Here is a 17,280-nt window from a genome sequence, read left to right on the forward strand (position 1 = left end):
ATCTAAATAATCAGTCTTAAATTAGCTGCAGGAAAGATCTAATTATTTCTTCTACTGCAGCTTCCTCCCTCTCCCCTTAGTATTTTGTGGCAGAGTGCTGAAGAATATTCCTGCAGCTTCAAGTTCATGATTAATTATTCTTAAATTATTAAACAGGAGTCTCTGAATCATCCTTTCTCTACCTGTAGACACATTTTGTCTACCTTGATCGTATGCCTTTTATTAACCTTGTCCTCAAAGCGCAATATTTCCTCAAGTCACTGTATCTACCTAAAAAGTTATGCCGTCCTCTGTTTTGCAGAGTGGAAGAACCTACTTTAAAAAATAAATACATTAAAAAAAAAATCCTTCATCTTTCCTTCTAACAAGAACAGGATGTGCAGTAACTTTGGTTTACATAAGCATTCCTGGAAAGCACGAGTGTGACTCTGGAATCAATAAAAGCTGCAGTGTAAGAGTATAAAGAAGTAAACTTTTTGTGAAGGCATGTTGCTGTACAGGGGTACATTAAGAAGCCAAAACTTCAGGCCTCTGTTTTACAGCAACTGCACAAAATACAATAAATTACTGTGATTGTTCCCTTCTATAGCTTTAGGTAACAACGTACATTCAGTATAAGACTATGAAAGTATTATTGCACTCACTGCATATAGGGATTATAGAAACTGATGTCCACATCTGAAGACTTGTATCTATTACTTAAAAATGAAAATAATGAGCCTTACTTGAGCTACAGTCTGACACAATTTAGGGTCTAAGAGACGCAAAAGCAATAGCACGACGCAGAGCATGCTCCTTTAGGCTCACTTGGCATGGGACAGCACCCTGTCACTGCACACTACCGACTGATTTATTCAGCTTGCACTAGTGAGGCCGGCAAAGCTACTCCAAAGTGTATTTGGACTGTAATTTTAAACCTAACTCAGTGGTCTGAGTGCAGTAGTAAACGGTAGGACTTAGAGGAGAGTAAGAAGAACCAGACTGAAAACAACAAATCCTTCATCTTTGCTCTGTTATGCTCAGTTAACACACCGGGCACATGCAGCATTTTAAAAACTGGGGTAACACTGGTGACACAGAACAAATGTGTTCACTGCTCTTCTACTGAATCTGAAGTAAAATAATAATGGGGAGAAGTAGTAGTGCTACAAGGCAACATCTGAAGAGGCAAACAGCAAACAGCACGCCCAGATCTCATCCCTGTGCTACATAAGGACATTGCCCATGGGTGTGCTGGTACAGTGCAAAGAGGCAGGTGTTACCTCCTGCCTCTTCCGTACCTTCAGCTACATCTTTGGTTGCTGAATTACCATGATGACTTGCTTCGATGGAATCAATGAATCGGCTTCGGTTTCACTCTAATAAAAACTTTGGAATGGAATTTGAGATGGTGATTCCTGAGAAACTGGGGAGGAAAAACATATCCCAACTGCACTGTCATTTCAGAACTTGCACCCAATTTTTCATACCACAGACAGCGGAGAGCTGAGCACTCTGCATAGCTCTTCATTGAGTCAAACACAGCAGCTGGCAACCCGAGCAATGAATCACAACCTAAAAGTAGCGTGCAGCTCACAGGGCTCTCCTACAGCTGAACTCCTCCGGATCACCCCATATGCTGAGGCACCTCTCAGGGATCTACTTCATTAGATCTGGTGTGAGACCTCTCATCAGGGACTTGGCCTTTCCCTGGTAAAACACTGTGTGCTGCTTGACTGTATTGCACAATTAATACACAAGGAGACAGGTACTCTTCAGGACAGTCAGAATAATAATGGTTATAGATATAGATGTATATATATAATTTAAAATTTTATTTAAAATTTTGCGCATACACTTCTTCAGCATCCTCCTCTTTTTTTTTTCATTGCACTGAAAAGTTTCAAAAAACACAAAATATATCCCTTTACTAAACATTTTTTTTGTTCTTAGGTTACAAAAAGATTAACATTTCACAGTCACAAAGCATAAGTACATTGGTCCAAAACATCTTCCTCCAGCAGGTCCTCCATTCTTCAGGACATATAAAACCTAGAGAGTTTTACAGGTCTCAAAATAAGATGACTTGTCCAATGAAGGGAAGAAAACAGTGACGGCTATTAAAAAATATCCCAAACAAAAATAAGATACCTATGAAAGAACATCACCAGCAACAGTTAAAAAATAAAAAGAAAAAATAACGATAATAAAAAAAATGAGACTGGAGGTGGACAAGGGCATCCTCCTTCAAGTACGTCACAGGTAGAAATACAGCAGCACAGTTACAGCATTGTTTGGTCACGCTCTATGGCAGCCACATCACTACGTCTGCATCTAAAACATGTGGAGGAAAACTATTTACACACCGAGAATGTCGGGAAGGAACAACAGTTCCGTAGAGTTTGCAGCTCCTGTTTGATACAAGCGTTGAAATTATTTGCACGTAAGATTAAAAAAAAAAAGCAGCAAAATGCTGATGCAGGAAGAAACACAGCAGATTGGCTTGGAGTGTGTAGTGTTCTTTAAAACCTAGTAAAAGCTCAAAGCCAAAACATCAAGTGCAGTTCTTAGTTCTTCAAAAATATCTTGGAGACACAGAGTCTACCGCATCTCATAGACCTCACCTGTCGTATTTTAATATGGAATCAACTTCAACATGAAAAAGCACAGCTAATGGCAGGCTATGACCGCTTTCCTTTAGCTTGTTAGACCTGTTGCTCTTCAGAAGTCCTTTTATTAAAAACATTTTCTCTCTCCAGCATGAGGCCATTGAAAATTAGCCCTCTTGGACAACAAACTTCTGTGTTCATACGGGAAGCATCACTGCATTAATTTTACAGAAGACAGTTGCATGCCTCACTTAAGGTGTAAATGAAATTCTGAACTGCTGTCTTCATCTAATTAAGTAAGGGTGAGTTCAGGCTGTAGTGTGAGAGAAAACCTCTGAAATGTCTGTCCTACATTCTGCAACAGCATTCACGGGGGAATGGTAGAAGCTTCTTGGGTCTGGGTTTCTAGAAATTGGACTGGACCAGGCACCAGAAGGCAATGTTAGATGGCGTTGTCTGCTAATCTGAGCTATGTGGCATACTATTTCCTTTCCTTGCTGGCGTCCAAGGAATGAAAACTTGCCTAGCTTTCTGAGCAGTGCCAGCGCACTGGCAAGGATACAGCACTGTGCAACGGCAGCGCTAATACAGATGTAACTCAGGGCTGAGGCTCCTTGCTGCTCACACTTAAACAATTTTGGATACTAAGAGAACTTCGATAGCCAAAAAAAAAACACAACAAAAACATAGTGCTGACAGCATCAGGCAGTGACTAAGATGATGTGCCAAGGACCTAAGATTTGGACTTGGTGCCGAACTTGCTCCAGTTCGAGATGAGCTCCTGATTTCAGAGATTCACTGAGCAGCAGAGCAGCTACAAGTCTGAACGTGGCCGTATCCATCCTGTGTCTAACTGAAAAATGGCATTGTGCATTGTGGACCACAGCAACCCTTCCTCCCTGCCGTCAGTGATTTCTAACGCTGTGACTCCCCAGTAATGCACTCTGTGATGAAGTAGGGAATGCGCTTAGTTATACCAGCTTCACACAAACCTCCCCAACAAATGGCTCCTGCTTCCTAGTCGTGCCATGCTTTGGCATGTAGATGTATTCATACCATGCTGTGAAGCAGAGCACAGAGCACAGTGCAGGCATGTAGGAAGCTCCTAATGAAGGCGAGTAGAAGTGAGAGCCCAGGTGCTAAAGCGGCGATCAGAGATGAACCAGCGACACTCAGGGTAGGCAAGCCTGTAAATGTGTAACAGGGACTTTGTAAAGAAGCAAAACAAAAAAACATCACAGCATAGTTTCAGTCACATACATCTGAGTAGAAAGCTTTTTATTACTCTTGAAAATTTTCAGAATTGATGCTAATTGATGTTAATTGTTGATCCTGTGCTTCTGCCCTTTCCAGGAGAAGAGCTCATAGCTAACACAACTTGACCTAGGTAGGCGCAGCAGCTGCAGGGAAGCAGGCTGACTGATGGCAATGCCTCAGGTGAACAGCAAAACTGGAGGCTGATGCACAAAGCCATACTAATGCCTGCGAGATTTTGCTCTGAAAACTGATCCCTGAATTTGCTCCCACCGAGTCATGCACTCTGCCGCCCCATCTCTCTAGGGGTACATTTAAAAACACAACTGAAAGAGAAGATGCATTTTCCATTGCCTTGAAATTTCACTTTTAAATTTTGGCCGATGCTATTCCGGAAATTAATTTCTACCACACTGTACTCAGTGGTTTTATAATGACTGGTGTGAATGCTGACACCATGTTACTGAATAATGAAGACTAACACATGGGTACCAAAATATTTGACTCTGGCTTGTAGCTGGTAAGAGCAAGCATCAGCTTCTTTGCTGTTCACGTGACTTTAGAGGAATTGCCATTAGTTTCTTCATTAAAGAGGATCTTTATTGCTAAAGGACTACACAACTGCATTTGCAAAGAGACAACAGGAGTTACACAGAGCATGAAAAGCATGTTTACAAGTTTATTAGGCCAAAAAAAAAAAAAAAAAAAGACTGCAAGAGCAGATCTCTTGCTTGAACTTCAAAACATATGTGGGGCCATGTGAAAAATACTCTAGACTCCAAACCTGCAGATCTCTTTTCACCCATTTGCTCATACAAAAAGATGTAAAGGGGAAAAAATAAAAAGGAATAGATAGTGTGATAACACATAATCAGATACACGGTTGATTTATACTGAAGCTCTAGAACATAAAACCTCAGTGTTCTGCACAGCTTTATCATATGCAGGCACTGGGGCACGCATGGAACAGCTTCCAGGCTAAAATCATGCAGTTTGCTGCATGTGTGAGCCATCACACACTCCGCATCGGCTCAGCTCACCTCTGAAACTCCTACTGGGTCTAGAGACTTAGAGAAGGGCATTTGAAATTCTCTGAGAATGTTGCACACGTACTTTTGGATGCAATCAAATAAAGCATCTGGGCAGCTATACCAAACAGCACTGTTCTTTGTTTACATAGCACGTTATAAATTATAAAACTGGCAAGCTCTAGGCTACTCCTGTTCAGGAGAAAGTCTGCACACCTCAGGGAGCACAAAGGACATAGCATCCTCCTCTTAGAGCTGGCAGTTTCTCCTTTAGAAAGGATATAACATTTGTGAGATGCCCAGTCAGTGCTCTGCAATTATGTCAGCTCCCTGTCTTTTGGCTATTCAAGAAGTAGCTTTTATGTACAAGCCGGATTAGCAGCTCCAAAAGAACGTGGTCTGGGAGCAATTTAGGTTGAATCTGGCTCCCCAGCTGACACATCTGCCTATATATGAGAACCTTCCTTTTTTTTTTTTTTTTTTTTTTTTTTAATTGCAGCCAATGAAGTGAAGAGCTGTCTGTCTGAAGAGCAGGCAGCTAGGTTAAGCTGCAGATTTGCTCAGTTGTTACTCCCTTGGACTTGCTTTTACTCCAATAATGTACTCAGGTTTTCTTTATTTAAATCAATTCAGTACTGGTAAGAAAAAAAGCTGATGAAGCTAGTGAAGGGTGAAGGGCTGGTAACTATCACAGTGATCTTTTGATCCTCAACTACAGTCCTCAACAACGGAGAGGACAGAAAGTTATAAGCTGACACTTTCTGATCGCCAAGTCAAGCAGGAAGCAGGAATATGGTGAATAGTAAGTGAGGCAGGAAGAAGTGAAATCATTCTTAAACAGATCACTATCTGTGTACCCGAACTGATAACCAGAACAATATCGTCACTTCAAGTAGAAATCCACATGAAAATATACTCAGGAGCCCAAATAAATTTACCGAATCCCAGCTGATGCAAAAGCTGTGTGTTCAGGGATCCTTTCAACAGGATAAGGCAGACAGACCCATTCAATGAATGAAAATCTCTGATCCCAAAGAAACCACAACCTCCAGGTAAACATCACATAAAGCTGAGTTTGCTTGCCCTGTATAAGCATGGTATACACACAACAGGGAATCTCGACAAATAACTCCTCGTATCAGAACAAATCTTGCAGTACAAGACTGTGACCTATTTCTCCTGGACGATTTTGCAGCTGGCTGTTTTAGCTGCAGTAAACAGGTATAGTCACACTAAAAACGATTTCAGTTTTCCTACTAAAATACAGGAGTATAGTCTACTGAAGAAGAGATGAGAGGAAAAATGGGGATTCAAAGGATTACACAAGTTTGCAGTTGTCCATAGGTAAGTCATGAAAGCAACTTTTTGGAAGAAGAAAACTTTTGAGTCTCATATATATATATATATATATATAAAAGTACTTTTAAATGAGATGTAACCCAAGTCACTACTCTGAATACCTGGGGTTAGACTTCAGGAGCCTCCATGGCTTCTGATACCCACCTCTACTTTCAGAACTGAAATGGCTCTTCCAAGCTACATAGTAAACTGAAAAAAATTAACTCATATTTCATGTCTTCACCTGGAGGGATGACAGAATCCATAATATGCTAGCAGCATTTAAATCCCATTCCCGTTAAGCACCAAAACCTTTTCTATAGGGGAGTTGTAATCTTAAGGGTTATCTTTAATCATATACAGTATATGTGCAGAGCCCTGCCTTTCGGGCAGAAAAATACCCCTCCAGCATTAGCTTTGAATAGATTACATCAGTTGGAGATGTCCCAGTCAGATCACCAAAAACACATCGTCTCTTAGAGGCCCTTCCTGAAAAGATCCCCTTTCTGCAACCTCTCTCGATGCTACTCTCACGACTGCTTGTTCCCGTGTATTAAAGGAATGACGTAGACAGAGATGTCGTCTCCAGAGCCCAGCCTGTCGTTGGAGATTCGCCAGCCCCGGTCCTTCAGCACTCCCCTGGCTCGCATCACCAGGTCCTGCGCCGCCAGTGTGTACCTGTGGAGAAGGCAGAACACAGCCAGGGAGGGCGAGCATTATGGCCCAGCTTGGTGAAGAAAGCCTGGAGACTTACATTTGTCAGGTACAAGGACAAGTTACTCAGAAGCAGAGAAATGGTAACCACAACATCCCCACAAAGCAATTGTTCATAATTCAGTAGCAGTTTTTGTCTCAGAAGGTATTTCACAGGCAATGATCAATCAAAAAGCGACCGGTCATTTTAAGTGCCCAACTTCACAAGTTTTCAGAAAATATTAAAAAAAAAAATGCTTTAACAAGTTAAGTTTCTAGGAGTAGTCCGAAAAATTGAGGACACAAGTAACTCTGCTTGTTTACTGAGACCTACACTTGGGGACTGAAACACCTGGAGGTAAATATGGGTTTACTCATTCCATAGACAAACTGTAATAAAGAATGTGATTTGAAAACAAGCAATATTTAAAAATAAAATCCGAATTGCCCTTTAAACCAAGTAGATAAGCTATTTTCCTTGACTATAAAAATGATTTTTGAATTTCTTTTATAGTGAAACCAGAAAAAGAAACTTAATACAGCCAGATTCACAGAGTCCACAGTCCATTCACATTTATGGGTTCAATGGAAACTGTGTGAATGTGAGTTGTCAAGTGCTTAATTTAGTGAAATACTGACAGTTTCATGTTGCTTCAAAACTCCCAGACTGTGCTGGGCTGAATGGCGTTGTATTTATGGGAGTTATTTTCTGTCCTTAGAAAATACCAGATGCTGCTTGGAGGCTGAAGGGTGTCAGAGCACAAGAAGTGGTGCAGAGACAGTGCTCTGCCCTGCGCCAGCCAGAATGGAGAACCGGTTGTTTACAACTGGATTACTTCTAAAATGAGTCCTTATTCAACAAACCTGAGCCCGATGCAATATTGATCAGATATCATCCCATATCGTTTTACCTGCTGTTACTAGATCAACACATCTGCGTGCTAATTTAGAAGTTTCCTCCGAAAGAAATCTCATTATGGATGAACAAGTACTCCAATCAATCCTCAATCCAACACCTGCCTGAGATGTTTTGAATTTAGTTGGGTGGAGCCAAGCTTCTCTATGATTTGCTGATTAAAAATTAATTGAACAGTTAAGAGACTCACAAAAAAAAAAAAAAAGGAACAAAAAGGACACACGTTCAATATTGTGTCTGCCTGTATTTTATTTAAATCTTAAGTATCAGCCTGTGATGTGATGAGGGGCTCTCCGTAAAGCCAAACTCACAGACAATCAGAAGCAAAGCGCATCCGCGTAATTTAAAGAAAGCAGGAAGGATGAGAAGGGTTGGCATTTCAAGACTCCCTTTTCTAGGGAGGATCCTTGTCCAGAAGCGATCTGCCCAGATCTCATCTGAGGCATAGGAAAGAACAGTGCCTCCACTGATCATAAGCAGTGGACAAAAAAGGGGTTTATTAACTGAGTATCCAAGGAGTGTTCTAACCCCAGATAATTTCACCAAAGAATGAATTATTAAATGTAAATGCTATCAAAAGAGATTTTATTCACCCTCTTGGGATAACAGAAGAGAAATACCCAATTTATTACGTCCTGTTTCAACAATTTTGGTTCCTTAAGCTCGAACGACTCCTTTGAATCAGGAATAGATTTACTTGCTCTACTAGAAAGTTACTTTTACTGCAAATAAACCAACATTTCACAACACAAAAGGTTCGATGTTAAATCCAAATAATGCTCTGCAGAAGCAATGCACTACCTGCTCCTCGTGGTACTGAGGGAGTGGTAACATTTCCAGGTCTCTCTAGTTTTGACACAAAATTTACTTTTAGCCATAAGAGGAGGGCCCAAGGGTCATTTTGCACCAGTCAAGTCATGAACTCTAACACATGCTTGCACAGACGCTGTCTGCAGGTTCCAAGATCTGTCTGCACCAAAGACCTCAAGGTGTAACAGCAGGAGGTGACAAGAAGCACTGATTGTACTGTCCTAATAACGACATGAAATTTTGTTTTCCAAGGGGAAAGAAACAAACATACATTACTTGCATTCCTCAGTTCCCAAATCCCCAAATCAGATGCAGGGCTAAGAACAAAAGGACTCCACATAGCAGGCAAGAAACTGAAATATTTATTCACAGCATGTCTGATGCTAAGAGAGTTTTGGCTAAGAACATCTTTTTCAAGGGTTTCTCAGCTATTGTCAGAATTTAAGAGAAGCAAACCCATCATTCTGAGAGAAAACTTTGCCTTCCTTCTTTTTCTAATTAACAAGGGCTCCCCACATCTAAAGAGTACAAAGGAATAAGTACTGCTCTTTATTGTGTAAAGATGTGCTGCTTAATGTTTGGAGAGGGTAAGATAAAAAATAAAAAAGTCTTTACGAAACCAGAAATCCTCCTGTAGACAGACTGTGAAATACACAAGAAAACCAGCACGTTGAAGTGGAGGAGAAGGAAAAGGTGAAGGCAGCAGCAAGGTAACGTATTCCCCTCCCAGCACAGAGCTGAATTGAGTGACGCTGTTCAACTTGGCACTAGAGGAGATGGGGCGAGTTTCTGGTACCTGGAGATGAATAGCAGCAGCAGTCCATTATTGAATGCTTTATTCTCCAGCGCTCTGAACTTGGGATTCAGCTGTCAAGACAGCATTAGAGAACTGCTGAAGTAGTTTTAAAGTATCTACTTCCATCTAATGAACAGCCTCGCTGGAATACAACTTCTGTGTTTTAAGAATAAATATATATATATATTTTCTCTGGCTCAAGCTTTCAGTATTGATCATGAAAGTACCGCAGGGGAAACCGTGGCAGCGGGGGCAACATGCTGTTGTCTGAGCAGCTTCTTATCCGCTCACACACAGCAGAGGTGGAGCAACTCCCCAGCACCCTCATAAATCTCCACATGGGGTGAGAGAGAGGAAGGACAGGAGGGAGGATGAGAAATAAAAGATTCCCAAGGTCAGTGTGTAAGCGTGAGTAAGCGCAGCCGAAGGAAATGGTCAAGATTCATGCTTCTCTTCATCTTCATACTTTCTCAGACAGATGATGTATGAAAAAGCAGCAGTGTGTCGCTACCACCTGTTCTTCGCTCAGGGTCGCCTTCATGCTCTTGTGGGCCACAGTACCCGTAAGAAATGAGCTGGCTAAGAAATCCAGCTCAAGCCTGGCTCCTTCGCTCCATCGCAGCATTGCCCAGCCCTCGCGGAGAAGCTGCTCTCTGATCAAGTCTGTTCTCGTCACCCGCTGCCCAGATCCCCTGAGGCTGTGTCTGCATGGCTGGGTGAAGACTTCACTCCCTGTGCACTTGGAGATGCCCAGGCACATGTTACGTTTGACAGGATTCAGAAATGTTTTTCTGTGGGTAACAAACACTCAGAGCTCTGACAGTAAATACCAACAGGAAAGAGTCCCAAGAGCTTTCCGGAGGGCTATGAGCACTTATCCATCAGGCTGTAAAATGACTTCTAATTCAAATGGGAGGGATATTGTTCCCTAAAAGAGCTAATTACATAATAGATAAGTACTGTGCAGCTCTAAAATCTTCCTATTTTTATTTTCCCCTTTCTCTTTGTTAAATATGCTTCTGTCAGGGAATAAGTAGGCTACTGGGTCAGATGGATCCAGGGTCCAGGGTCTGCTCCAAATGGTAGGTTCTTCAGAAGACCATGGCATTACCAAGCCCAGGGGGCAAGCCCCTTACATTCTGACAAGTTTTCTGCATCCCTAGAGATTTTACATTTCCAGCTGATCACCTCACCACAGACTGTTACTGCACCCATCACAGAACTTGACATTTTGTGGGATAACATCTCCTTTAAACATAACACTGATAATGCTGCAAACACGATTTTCCTGTCTCTGAGTAGGGAGAGGAATGAACACAACTCCATCGTCTGAGCTGCTATGCTATTGTAAATTCATTAGTTATACCTCATTTGGACCACTGAAGTAATTACATAAAACCCCTCACACAGTACTTTAAACCCTTTAAATATTCTTTATAACCAAGCAGCACGAGCAATTCCACAAAGGTAATTTTCATAAATATCATTGTAAACTATATGAGGGACTGTTCTAATTACCTTTTGCAAGCTGGCGTGAGAAATGTCTTGCTACCACTATTTGTAAGCCTCTAAATGACCTGGCACAAAGTTACTTAAAAGAACAAATTAATTTTCGATTCAGATGTCCATTCATAGACCAATAGGTCAAACACTAATAAATGTGTTTGTTCTAACTCGTAATACAGCAGGCCCAATTCTGGAGTGTGTCGTACTCACACTGGTACAAACGAGACTAATCCCCCACAATTATTGGGGCTAAACCAGCATAAATACATCTAAATCAAATAAAGAAAATATTATTTTTTCTTCACTAAGACTTCTGTGAGTATTCTATAATGGATGAGAAATTACACACCTTGAAGGTCAAGTAGATTGAACAAGGAATTCCCATTCCTACTGCAACAGAAGTGTTGGCTATCTCCAGTGCTGGAAACACCAGAAGGAACAAGACTGACACAGTGCACGCAGACCGTGTTCACAGCTAACAGGCCCAGCCAGGACTGTAGGAATAGTCAACCTTTCCCAATTACCAAAAGACAATGGAGGCAGAGTAGGGCACAGGTACTGCATTATACTAGCTGTGTTTGCAACTGGAGACTCAGGGGTGCAGAATTCAGAGCAAAAGCTCCCTACCATCTCTGAACAGCGCTAGGGAAAAATGGGAAGGCAATCGGGTTGGTCTCCTTCTACCTTCAATGAACAGCTGATCTGCACAGCACAGTGCCAGGTGCCCTGGAAGTGCTCCTCACTAACCATGCCTGATCTCCTCCCAGAGGGAGGGCAGAGGAACTTTCATGGCTTGCTGAAGTAGAGATGGGCCTGTGATTTGGAGTGGCTGCCACCTTAAAAGCCAAGTGGCTGTCAGGGTGTCCGTACCCACTGCGTCCTCCCGTTCGATGACGGAGAACAGGGCTCACCCCGTGAAGATGACCACTCAGTAATAATAGAAACACAAAGCATTTTGAGACTGGTTTTCCCCATACCCTCAAGAGCCGCCACATCTAAACAAGTGAAACTCGAGCTCTCACACAGTCCTGCATGTTCTCACTTGGCTGCTGAGATATCCCACTGCTTATGTCCCAAACTCCACTTTCCACGGGTACAACTGAGGATGCTTTAAGGGCTCTTTTCACCCATGCTCATCCCAGGAAGAGGGTAGAAGACAGCAATGGCTAGCCAGGCCTAAAATCAGGAGCAACAGGCGCCTCCCTTTCAGAACAATCTCTGGAGAAGGACGAAGCTATTTCCACTTTCATCATCCTCCCTTTTAGAAGCGAGAGACTTCAAATCTCCAGCTTGATGTTTTAATTCACAGTGACACTGAACTCGGCAGCAGACAGACACTCCAGGCACACACTGCTCCAGTTAGTTTGGGAAGTTTTTTGCTTGCTTGATGGTGTATTTTAAAGAGAGAAACTGACCAAGAGGAGATAAAGGCAGGAAAATGAAGAGGATTACATGGGCTACAATTAAACAGACTCCAGCTACATGAAATAGAATAAAACTCTGCACTTAATTTGTCACCACAGCTGTCCAGCAGCTGGCAGGCACTGGGCATCCCCTACCAGAGGTGGGTTTAAAGGTCTCAGCATGACTAGGAATGAGTGGCACCCACACTGCGCAGTGTTTACCCATAAGTATAGAGTGTAAGAGAGATACCGATAAGGTCCTAGCAAGAAACAATTCTTTAGTGTTAAAAGACTGTCCAGAGGAGAGTTAAGTGTGACTGCTGGAGACAGAGACCTGTTGTCATGTTCTTCTAAGACCTCAACCTCCTTCAGTTTCCATGTGACCTATTATAGCACACAAGATGGATCCTGTGCCAAGATACCATGATCCCACAACTTTCCTTTGAAGGTAGGCAATTCTGAGTTATAACTGGAAAAAAAACAAACCCAAATCACATTTGCTGTAGGGACTCCATCCAATGTATAAAAACGTGCATATCTACTGCATATTATCTACATCATATGTTCTACACAAATATATTACCAAAAAGCACTCTTAATTCCAGAGACACTAGAAAGTCAGGGATGAGCACAAACCTGTGGGGATCATCAGGGTCACAGTTTGGTAGGAAGTTAGTGACAGCTTCTGCCACTTCTTCGTTTAACAGAACATCCCAGAGTCCATCAGTAGCTAGGATAAGAACATCATCCGGACCATGCTCATACTGCAGGAGGTCGTAGACTCTCACCTAAAACACACAAAAAACATCATGAGAGACATCCCACAAGCGTTGACCCAGCCGGGATGGACCCAAGTGTTCCTGAGCGAGGCTGCTCAAAGCAAGCCTCTGATCAAAGCAAAGCCTCCCCCAGCCCAGCTGCCTGGTCTGCATGCGAAGCTCTTCCCTATCGCTGGCAGGGCTAGTCAAATGGAAGCTGAATAATTCATTTGATGAATTTTTGATATTTTCTAATAAAATATTCACAAATAATTGTTTTCACTATTTGTCCAGACCCATTTAACTCTGCCAAATAAATTGCATATGTTGTGCACTGCAGAAGGTATCTCATTCGCCTTTCCAGGCCCGAGGCAGGCGCTGCGCTTCCGAATGATGCCCGGGCAAGGGAGCAGTCCCACAAAATGGAGAGAAACTATTTACCTGCTCGGCTGTGTGCATCTCTATGGTGTTCAGAGGGTAGAGGCTCACTTGAGACTTGCACAGAAGCGAACCCCCAAGCTTATCTGTGTTAGGCTGTTTTGTTAAAATGCCGGCTGGCTTCAGCACCACAGCCAGGGTGACGGCCGCTGTCAGCACTGCCTCACAGCCCGTACCGCAACCCCCAGCCCTCTCCTCACTGGGGCCGGGGAAAGCCAGAAGCGGAGGCAGAAGCCTCAGAAGGGGCTGGGAGGCCACCAGCTGAGCAAAGGTCATCATGAGCATTTTAAAACGAGCCTTTTGGTGGCTGTAGCTCTCCTTCCAGCACACGCTGTATTCCAGCTGACAAAGCACCTGCTCTTGCGATTCCCAGGCTCCAGCAGGGAGCCCTTACAAAGCCCTCCCAGAGCACTTCAATTACCACAGCAACAAGCCCCATCTGAAAGAAGTGTGGCAACCCCGGCATGGCAGACAGGAGGAAACGATGATCTGCACTGAAGTTTGGAAGCAGCTCACCTTGTCACACATCCTGCTCCAGCCTTGGGCTTCACCGACAGCAGCAAATTGGTCAGACAAGCACTTGGCATAGCCAGAAGACATGGAGCTGTTTTATTCTCCCCCCTGGTGCACTCTCCCCTTAGGAGCCATGGAGCAGGAAATGCACATAAAATGCCTGGACCTTTTAATGTAATTATGATTTTATGGGACTGCAAGCAGCTCTGGAGAAACAATCATCTAGACCTCACTGCTAATCCTTACTTGTTTGCCTTTCACTCAAAAGCACAAAAAGGTCATTTGTAAAATGTAACCTTCATTTCATTATCTAAGGTAACAGCTGAAAAAGGACTTTGGAGAGGATTAAAGTCAAGGCAAGATACTCTCTTCATTAGCGCATATCTCCTTATTCAGACTGAGTGGGAATACTATTATAGAAAAGATCCTTATATGCAGCACAGCTCTCCTTTCAAGCCCCCTGCACAAAAGGCAGCAGTTGTCATCTCCCAGAATTTAGTTAACCTTTAACAGCCCAGAGTTTACTGGGCTTCAGGGGATAAACTGGGCAATGCAGCAACCAACAAGTGTACCACACATTCTGGTCAACTCTCCTAGGTATAAGCAAGTATTTCAGACAGCATTGTGGCTAAAGCTCAGGGATCCACTGAGCAGCAAGCACCTCGTACAAATAACCAAGCTTCTAACATCACAATCTTGTACATTGTTGACAAAAACGAGCTGTTTTAGAGCTGTCCAGTCTATCATAGGTTCAGGTTATGCTTACAGACTGCTTGGATCAGGTGCAGAAACGAGCCAGCTTCTACCTTTCACAGAGCCCTGCCACCAGCTCCCCTGAGCCTCCCAGCCCCTTCTACTGCCCTGGCAAACTTTTGCCCTCTGTAACATCTCCAGAGCAAAAGGACACCCCTTGAAGGCTTCCAGTTAGGTCACCATACTTGTACCATCCGCTGATGTCCTATTTGACGTGGAGCAGCAGAACTGGAGACCTGTGAAGTGGTTCAATCTGACTTCAACAATCAGCGAATGCGAAAAGCCAACAACAAGGAAGCAGCACCAACACCCATGACAGTATGAGTTGGGTTACACCACATTTTCTCTCAACTGGAACTTACAGATCTCTGCTGAAATTCAGCAGTGGACACTCACCACCAAACCCACAGTCACACACAACACCTTTCTGAATATGCATTGCGCAGTTCGTCACACAGTGCCGTTTTTCATTACAGGTATTTCTTTCTAATGTTGCTCGCCTACTCGCAATTAGAAGTGCTGAGTAAAATGCTTTGGGCAAGCAACAAATAGGCAGGTGGGCCAGTTTTATATTTACATTTCAAACGACCTACCCACCGGACAAAACCTGTGTTTGGCTCATGCAAAGGACCACACCAGCGCTGCGAAGGCGCTAAGACTTGCCAGCCAGTTCTGTTTGTAAGAGGCAGCCAACACGAGTCCCTGTGGCGTGAAAACTGTTCAAACAAAGTGGCAGAAGAGCCTGCAGCCTTCTGAGGTGCTCCCAAGCAGCCTGCCTGGGGGAATTCAAGCCACACAACAGTCCGCATTCAGTTGCCTGCACTATTGATCAACTCAGTCTCTTCAATAAATTAAACCCTTTCTTAATTGTATTGTCCCTTTTTATGTGCAGTGTTATCCAGTGCGGCTCCACTGGCAAACGACGAGATCTTTCAATACCACCCTCCAAGTAATTTATATGTAAATAATAAAAAGCGGGTCCCAACATTGCTCCCTGCAGCACTCACCAATTAATCTCCTTTTAGCTTTTTACTGCCACCCTTTGTTTCCTGCCCTTTAGCCAATTTCCAGTAGACTGTGCCAACTTTCCACTTAGTCTATAGCTTCATATCTTTTACATTAATAACCTGTGATGCAGAACAGTTTCTCAAATGTTTTTTTCAGAAATCGAAGTGCTCAGGCAAGATCATCTACAGCATTTTTATTTTTTTAATTCTCTGGTAGACATAACCCTGAAGGACTTCAAGTTACTAAAGCGTGATGTTTGCTTCCTTAAACCACCTTGACTCCCTTTGATCAAAGATTACTTCTGCAAGTACTTGCCTCACTTGTTCCTTTAAACGCTGTAATTCCCCAAGATTTCTCCAGAAGGCAGATGTGAATCTAAAACGGCTTCCTTTGACATATTTGTGAAGTCGTCACAAAGATTTTATTAACGTGTTTGGATGAGGAAGAATTCTCCTTGGTTACCTTCTTACCATTTGCTCTGAGTGGTGGCGTTGGGTTCATCAGTGGCAAAGGCCAGGTGCTGTTGTTGGAGCCACACTGCGTCCACCGAACGGCTGAGCTGCTGCTTGAAAAATTTCAGGATGAAATTCTGCTTTTCCGCTGCAACAAGAAGGCTCTTGCTGAGCTTTGAAAAGCAGAATTTCCTGCTGAAAGCTTTCAAATGAGCTGTTCCATTATGAAAAATAAATATTTAATTCCATGCCAGAGAGCCTCAGCCATAGCTTGCCTGCTTTGTGCTACTCCAGTTCATTATAAAAGGCTCAATTCTCTAGAGCTCACCAACCTGCAGAAGTCCTCCAAATCTGGTCTCGTAACAGCTGAGCCACTGAATTCTGATTACATTTGTCATTCTTGGCTACATGACTTCTCCTCCCATAGCCTGGCGCTCTATCAAAATGTAAATTCACACCACCCCCAATTACTTCTATGCCTGTTTCTGGATATAGTCACACGGACGCTTACCTTGCCTTCAGATAAATTTTGGTGGACACGCCATAACAGAGTTTTGTCACCCTGGCAGTAAATACACTGAAAACTCACCACCTTGCCCCCAGATTTGGAAAGGACTCTGTAATTACAGCACGGAAACAGAAGCCAGACTTGGATCCTCCCCATGTCACGACTCACTGTGAGGCTTCACTTCCTGTGCCTCCCCTTTTCCAGGTCTGGAAACCAGACAACGTGCCTCCCTACCTCTACAAAGACAATTCCAAATCCAATGCTGCACGAAGGCCAAATGTGACTGCTGCCTGAGGCCACTGCACTTCCAAGCGCTAGGCTGCCCAGATGGCAGCATAAAGAGGTTGTTTCTTAATGCTGGTTTCTGTGCAAGGCGTCCACATATGGGCAGAACAAGTCAGAGAATGTGAGGAAATAAAGCACTGGAGCCCTCTCTGGGAAGAGAAGGAAGAGATGGTTAAAAGAAGAGGTGTAATGGAAAGCAAGTTGGAACATATTTTACTTCCTAATAAAATTCA

The 17,280-nt window shown here is 43.1% G+C and overlaps 1 protein-coding gene across 1 annotated transcript in view; it reads right to left on the bottom strand.

Moving 5' to 3' along the window:
* Positions 1-4,424: 4,424 nt before the first annotated feature.
* Positions 4,425-17,280, bottom strand: part of PPM1H (protein phosphatase, Mg2+/Mn2+ dependent 1H) — a 131,030-nt gene continuing 118,174 nt past the window's right edge. Inside the window, exons 9-10 of the mRNA XM_040552190.1 lie at positions 12,969-13,120; positions 4,425-6,886 (exon numbers count right to left, since the gene is read on the bottom strand). Coding sequence (XP_040408124.1) covers positions 6,739-6,886; positions 12,969-13,120 — 300 coding nt within the window. The 3' untranslated portion in view covers positions 4,425-6,738. The remainder of the gene's footprint in view (positions 6,887-12,968; positions 13,121-17,280) is intronic.

The sequence above is a fragment of the Cygnus olor genome, chromosome 1 (genome assembly GCF_009769625.2).
Source record: "Cygnus olor isolate bCygOlo1 chromosome 1, bCygOlo1.pri.v2, whole genome shotgun sequence".
NCBI classification, from domain to species: Eukaryota; Metazoa; Chordata; class Aves; order Anseriformes; family Anatidae; genus Cygnus; species Cygnus olor.